The 7261-nt window shown below is 57.4% G+C and overlaps 1 protein-coding gene across 1 annotated transcript in view; it reads right to left on the bottom strand.

The window, feature by feature from the left end:
• Positions 1–3734: 3734 nt before the first annotated feature.
• Positions 3735–7261, bottom strand: part of ASMT (acetylserotonin O-methyltransferase) — a 28948-nt gene continuing 25421 nt past the window's right edge. Inside the window, exons 4-8 of the mRNA XM_047076336.1 lie at positions 6848–6916; positions 5846–5964; positions 5129–5269; positions 4570–4692; positions 3735–4141 (exon numbers count right to left, since the gene is read on the bottom strand). Coding sequence (XP_046932292.1) covers positions 3909–4141; positions 4570–4692; positions 5129–5269; positions 5846–5964; positions 6848–6916 — 685 coding nt within the window. The 3' untranslated portion in view covers positions 3735–3908. The remainder of the gene's footprint in view (positions 4142–4569; positions 4693–5128; positions 5270–5845; positions 5965–6847; positions 6917–7261) is intronic.

Genomic DNA, 7261 nt, shown 5'->3' with positions numbered 1-7261 from the left:
CCCAAGCAGGCTCCAAGCTGTCAGCACAGAGCCTGACGCGGGGCTCGAACCCACAAACCGGGAGATCGTGACCTCTGCCGAAATCAAGAGGCAGACACTTAACCAACTGAGCCACCGGGGCGCTCCCTTCTCTGACTAGAATTTAAATAAAAATTTGGAAGGGGGGGTGGAAATGACATGGCTTTGCTAAAATCATGATTTCCAGAAACTTCTAGTAAAACCCAAATTGCTTTGAAGGGAATCTGGCTCGCGTTAAACCTGGCGTCCGTGCGAACGAAAAGTAAACAACCTCTCGCAACGTGAGGTCATGTTTGGAAGGAAGGAAGAAGGGAAGGAAGGAAGGAAGGAAGGAAGGAAGGAAGGAAGGAAGAGTAAGACCTGGAAGAAATGATGGAAATATCGTGTGTAATGCTCTGGTTTATTTATTTCTGAGAGAGACAGAGCCTGAGCAGGGGAGGGTCAGAGAGAGAGGGAGACACAGAATCCGAAGCAGGCTCCAGGCTCCCAGCTGTCAGCACAGATCCCGACGTGGGGCTCGAACTCGCGAACCGTGAGATCATGACCTGAGCCGAAGTCAGATGCTCAACCGACTGAGCCCCCCAGGCGCCCTGCATCATTTTTTTATTTCCTTCTGAAGTGTCTCTGAGCGTCCAATTGTCTCGCACAAACCGGGGAAGCTCTCAGTTTGCAAGCACAGCATGAAGGGGTTCTGTGTCTCCAGCTCCCACATCCCAGCATCAGGGACGCTGCTCGGGAACACGTATGTGCAAAAAGAAACATAGTGAGGGGAGCCCGGGTGGCCCAGTCGGTTGAGCGTCCGACTTCGGCTCAGGTCAGGATCTCACAGTCGGTGAGTTCAACCCCTGCATCAGGCTCTGTGCTGACGGCTCAGAGCCTGGAGCCTGCTTCGGATTCTGTGTCTCCCTCTCTCTCTGCCCCTCCCCTGCTCACGCTCTGTCTCTTTATGGGTCAAAAATAAATAAACACTTAAAAACATTAAAAAAAAAAAAAAGAAACACAGTGAGAAAGTCTCGTTCTGCCGTCGTTGCCCCGGTGGCTCTTTGAAACCCAGATGGGGTCCGAGGGGCGCATCCCAGCCTCCGGTCAAGTGGGCTGGGCACGAGGCAGGGAAGCTGGGCTCAGACACACAGCACGCACAGGACGCAGAAAAGGAGATGCGACCCCTGAGCCGCGCGCGTCCCCGCGGGGACTGAGCCGGTCGGCAGCCTCTGGGGCTCAGGTCCCTTGACGAGGACCTGGGAGAAAAGTGTAAGGGAGTAAGGGGTCACCGCCGCCTTATTTGGTATCTTTGCAGGATGCGCGAACCGGGCCCATCAGCTGCCCCGCAGCGCCACCTGCTGCCGGACGGGCAGGTGGATCCCGAGAGGTCCGCGCGTCGCCGTGGCAACAGGAGGATGTCCCCCCCCCACACGCGCCCCCTCCCTCCCGCGCAGGCTGTCCTGACATGAAACAGGAAAAAGCCAGGGCCAGTGCTTCCTGGCGCCCTGGAGGGTCCCTCCGGCCAAGCCCACCCCCAACGTCCTGCTGGGTCTGCCTGACCCTAAAAGCCAACCTTGTCGCCGTAGCCACGAGCACCGGTGAAGCTCCCATGTGGCCCCCTCTTAACCGAGCATCTCGCGGCCTCAGGGCTGTGGACGTGTGGGGCTGGGGCCCTGTGAGCTGGGGTGTCCAGGGCACGGAGCCGTGTCTGTGGTCTCCACCCACCGTCCACCCCGTCCTCAGAGTGACAGCCCAAGATGCCATTGCCTTGTGTCCCCCCGGGAGGACACAATCACCCCCGTCGAGAACCACCACTTTGGGAGCTTTAAGATACTCCGGGCATCACGGGTTGTGCAGCCTCTGTCTTCGGTGTGCAGGGTGGGGTCCATCAAGGCAGCTGTCCTGCCCGAGTGCTGAGTGGCCACGGATGCTGGGATCGGGGGCCCCAGCACCAGGCTGTCCCCCCACAGCTCACGTCCCCAGGCATGGCGTCCCCCAGGAACAATGTCGGCTTCAACCAGACCGGCTGGACCCCCCCCCCCAGCATGGTGCACTTTAATGGGCCACCTTGAAGTCACGGGTCCCCAGGCTTAATTCCCTAAGTCCCAGAGCACTTGCCAGTTTGTGGGCCGGGAATTACTTTGTCTGGGCCACTCAACGCGTAGATTCAGGGCAGAAAACCCTGCATCGGGTCCTGAAGAGGTTACGATTTTGGGGAAACACACACAGAGATACATGCCCATTATTAAAGTATATACTTCAGAACGTAAGGTGGGGGGTGGGGGGTGGAGGGACCAGGGACTGGGAACGTGGACGGAGAGCTGGTGTTTCACGGGGACAGAGCTTCAACCTGACGATGAGAAAGTTCTGGACACAAACAGTGGGTCTGCCTGCACGACCAGGCGAATGTCCTCAATGCCAGCTCGCCGTGCACCACAGAAGGCTTAAAACAGCGAATTTCGTGCTCTAGCTTGCCACACCGAGAGAAAAGTTAACATAAATTGCCATGAGGACGCTGAGGGAAGTAAGTCCGACAGAGGAAGGCAAACACCATATGGCCTCACTTCTCGGTGGAATCCAAAAGAAAACCCAGCAACGACCAAGGTCATCGATGCAGAGGACAGAGCTGTGGTGTGCAGGTGTGGGGGTGGGGTGGGGGAAACGGTGGTCAACGGGCCACAAACTTCCAGGCGTGAGTGGACTGAGTCCTGGGGCTTCATGTTCAGCATGGCGATTATGGTGAACTGCACTGTGTCGTATACTTGAAAGTGGCTAAGACATCAGATCTGAAATGTTGCCAACGACACCAACAAAAAGTAACCTGGGGCGAGGCCGGGGCGAGGGGGGCTGTGAATTAGCTCAGTTCCGGCTGTCACTGCACAATGTGTGTGTACATCAAATTACCACGTTGTACAGCTTAAACGTGTATAATTTTGTCAATTATAGTGTCAGAAAGCTGGAAATGAAATAGAATAGAATAGAATACAATAGAATAGAATAGAGTAGAAAAGAATAGAAGAATAGAATTGGATATAACAGAAGAGAGAATAAAATAGAATAGAATAGAGCACACAATAGAATGAGGTATAACAGAATAGAGAATAGAACAGAACAGAATAGAACAGAATACAGGATATGATAGGATAGAATAGAATAGAATAGAATAGAACAGAATAGAATTGTATACAACAGGATAGAGAGTAGAATAGAACAGAATAGAATAGAACAGAACAGAATACAGGATAGGATAGGATAGGATAGGATAGGATAGGATAGGATAGGATAAAACAGAATAGAATTGTATATAACAGAATAGAGAATAAAACAGAATAGAATAGAATAGAATAGAATAGAACAGAATAGAACAGAACGTAGACTAGGATAGGATAGAATAGAACAGAATAGAATTGTATAAAAGAATAGAGACTAGAATAGAATAGAATAGAATAGAATAGAATAGAATAGAATAGAAAGAATAGAAAAGAATAGAACAGAACAGAATACAGGATAGGATAGGATAGGATAGGATAGGATAGGATAGGATAGGATAGGATAAAACAGAATAGAATTGTATATAACAGAATAGAGAATAAAACAGAATAGAAAAGAACAGAATAGAATAGAACAGAATATAGAATAGGATAGGATAGAATAGAACAGAATAGAATTGTATATAACAGAATAGAGAATAAAACAGAATAGAAAAGAACAGAATAGAATAGCACAGAACAGAATACAGGATAGGATAGGATAGGATAGGGCAGAATAGAACAAAGCACAACGAGGCAAAATCCACCGAGTGATGCACATCCGACAACCATGAGCAGAGACCCCCAGTCCCTTGTCAAGCCCCCCAAACGAGGAAGCCCACGGAGGTCGCCCTTTTCGGGGGTGCTTGGGTCGGGCTGCTAGCTGCAGCCGGCAGGGAGCCCCGTCCTGCCTAGGATGGCATCGTACAGGCCCCCGGTCCTCCTGTACCGCACGTCCCGGAAGCCGGCAGGACCCAGGAGCGCGAGGTACTGGGCAGGGGTCCTCTCCCGGCCCTCTGTCTGCACGAGCATGTTCAGCGAGTAGAGCTGTGTGGTCAGAGGGCCCCGGCCGTCCGCGTCCAGGAGGCTTTCAATCACCAGGACAGCGCCCCCTGTCACGGGGACAGGCGGCCGTGAGCAAGGGACAGGGACGGGCCGGCCTGGGGACCTCCCCCCTCCTCCCCGGCTCCTGTCCAAGCCCCCAGCCCCTCTGAGTCCCCTGCCGCCCTGGGTGCCTTATGCCCTCATCGGGGCCCTCACCCGACGCCCCCCGACCCCCCGGGGCACCAGCCAGGTCTCCACCAGGCAGGAGAAAAGTGTGTGCACAAAGTGACCCCCGCCCGGCCACACGGGGGTCCAACCAGGAGAGAGCTGTGCACCACGAGAGCCTTCGACTTCCCGCGGGTTGAAGTGCGATGCGTTACAGGACGGGTATGCACGCCACGGGGTTCAATGAATGGCTTGACCCAAACGAGACCGTGGCAACATGGCCCCTGAACAGGGTCCCCACTCTGTGCGGACACGTGGCCCCACGAGCTACCTGGTTTGCAGGCCTGACGGATCCTCGCCAGCAAACGGGCACATCGCGCGTCGCTCCAGTCGTGCAGGACCCTCGCCAGGACGTAGAGCTCTGCCTCCGGAAGGGGGTCTTCGAAGAAATCTCCTGCGGCACGGGCAGGTGGCCTGGAGTCAGCGCACGACTCAGCCCCGCCGGACGCAAACGGCACCCAGCATGGCAAGGTCACCTGGGCCGTGGCACACGGTCCCCAGGGGTTCCCAGCTGCGACCCCAAAACCCAGCCCTGGTGCATTAAAGTCGGCACGGTGTTTGGGGCCCCTCTCTGTCCCTCCATCCTTCGGACGCGGGACACGGTTTCCATTTCCATCTTCTTTGCGAAGGTCACGAGCACACAGGTCCCTAAGCACGGATTTCAGGACGCCCCAGCCAACCGGTCGGAGGCTCCCATCGCGGATGCCCTGGGCCGTAGAGGGTCGATCGCACGGCCGGATCGCACCCCAAGTCTAAGATTCACAGGTCCCGAGCGGCCTGGGGGCGGGTCCCCGGGTCCCCGTGCACACGCACAGCACAGGCGAACCCACCTTCCCAGAAGCGGATGCGGTCGTCCTCCAGGAATGAGAAGTGCTCCTTGGCTGCGCGCACGACATCGGGGGTGTCGAAGACGGTGACCCGACACCCAGGGTACAGGGCCGTGCACTCCTTGGCCAGAGCCCCGGAGCAGCCTGCAGGTGACCGGGGACACACGACGGGCCCCTCGATGCATCCGGGACCACACCCCAGGCAGCTCGGCCCAAACCGGGGAGCCTCCAACCTGCCCCCAGAACCTGCGTCTCGCGGGGGCTGGTGCTCAGTGACGCGGGCTCGGACGCGAACGCAGCGCGCTGCGGTGAGGGCAAGAGCGTTTGCTCAAAAGGCACAGAGGGTCGGCAGACCCTGGCTGCTAACGCCTGGACCTCACCTGAGCCCCACGTCCGCACCCTGTGCGGACAGGACAGCCCCCCGGCCAGGCCCCGGACCGTGTTCCGCGTGCACCTGCAGGCACCCGCTGAGCCAGGCCGCATCTGCACCTGCGTGGCCCGTGCACGGGCGGGATCGGCGTCCCTGGGAGCACAGATCGTGGGTCCCGCCCGCAGGCCCCAGGTCAGAGCCACAGAGGGCAGGTTGTGCTCGGGGAGGAGCTGACGTCCCCACAGGTGCACGGGAACGGGACGCTTCCGCCCCGACCCTCAGTGGGACTCCCACCATATTGCCTCGCGGGCTCGCAGGGCCCCAGTCCCGCGCGTGGCGCCCCCGCTCACCGCCGACGTCGCAGATGAGCCGGAACGGAGACAGGTCGAAGGCCTCCAGCACCGCTCTCCCGCTGACGCTCCAGACCTCCTGCAGACCGCGCATGAACTGCACACGCTCGCCCTCCGACCTGCACGCAAAACCGGCTCGTCAAGGCCACGCCACAGCCCGTGCGCCCATCGCGGACAAGGCAGGGCTCCGAGCAACCAGCCGTGTGCCACAGGCAGGTCGGGAAGGCGCGCGTGCAGGCATCGACGTGTGCACGTCCCGGACAGCGCGTGCTGTCGGGAGCCCCTGCTCCACCGCCCAGCAAACCCACCTGAGGTCACCTGCTGTGGGGCTGAATGTCATGGTCCTTGGTCTCTGGAAGCCACTATGGGGACCCATTGCCACCAGAATCGGGGTTCTGCTGGTTTGAATTCAGGGAGCTCAGGAAGGTGTCCCACACCCCATGTGAGAGGTCATCGGGTGCACGCACCCTCGGGCAGTGGCCCCAAACAGCGGGAGCCGGGGGACATGGGGACAAGGGTGGCCATAGAAGCAGGGGTCTTGGAAGGACAGGAGGGGAGTGGAGGCACAGCCCAGAGGACTTCCTAGCCCCTGTCCGTCCTTCTTTCCTGGCCATTAGCCACCCGGGAACCCTGGAAACAGCCACTGGGGCATCAGCAGCTCAGAACTTCAACACCAGACCCCACGTCCACACCACACCCGTGTTCAGACTGGAGCGAACCCACTACCTGCGTAAGTCTGCCCCAAGTAAAAAGTGTGCCTCGTTTTTGCACATCACTGATGCTGGGCATCGAGCCCTGTGAAGGGACGGACAGATTCCCACCTGCTCAGGAAACTCACCAGCACAGACATCACAGCAGCAAAGTCGGCTGCTTTTTTTTGCTTTGTTTTGTTTTGTTTTAAGTATCAACTTGCTTGTGTTTGGCTCTGTTGGAACACGGATTCAGCCCCGTGAGGATGTGTGACGTAAACGTCATCCTGTAAGCGGCCACGTGGGGCATTACCTGTAGATGGCCGTGAAGAGTTTGTTGGAGGGAACCCCAAATGCCTCCTGGTACTGGTTCTTGCCGTCCCTGCAAAGAGGCAGGACGCGGTCACCCAGGGCCTGACACAGTCAGGGAAACCAGCAGGCACTCACAAGGGGTCGAACTTCCCACCTCCCGTCACAGACAGAACACACAGGGGACAGAACTCAGTGACCAAACGTGGGCACGGACCCCCTTCTGCTGCGGAACACACGCATGTCCAGGGCCACGGGCCACACGTGTAGCCTGGCTTTGCCGTGTGAGCGAGGAAGGACAGAATCTAATGACCGCGTAAAGGGAGCAGGAAGTGATGTGCGATTGGGCGATGCTGAGGCCAGAGGACTTGTCGGCCGCCATCTGGGGACAGAAGGGCCCATGCTATGCTATTACCAA

The sequence above is a fragment of the Lynx rufus genome, unplaced genomic scaffold (genome assembly GCF_022079265.1).
Source record: "Lynx rufus isolate CCGP_SWC_20201006 ecotype Redwood Valley unplaced genomic scaffold, mLynRuf1.p SCAF_14, whole genome shotgun sequence".
NCBI lineage: Eukaryota > Metazoa > Chordata > Mammalia > Carnivora > Felidae > Lynx > Lynx rufus.
Note: the sequence above shows the minus strand (reverse complement) of the source record. Positions and strands in the feature narration are given on the sequence as shown.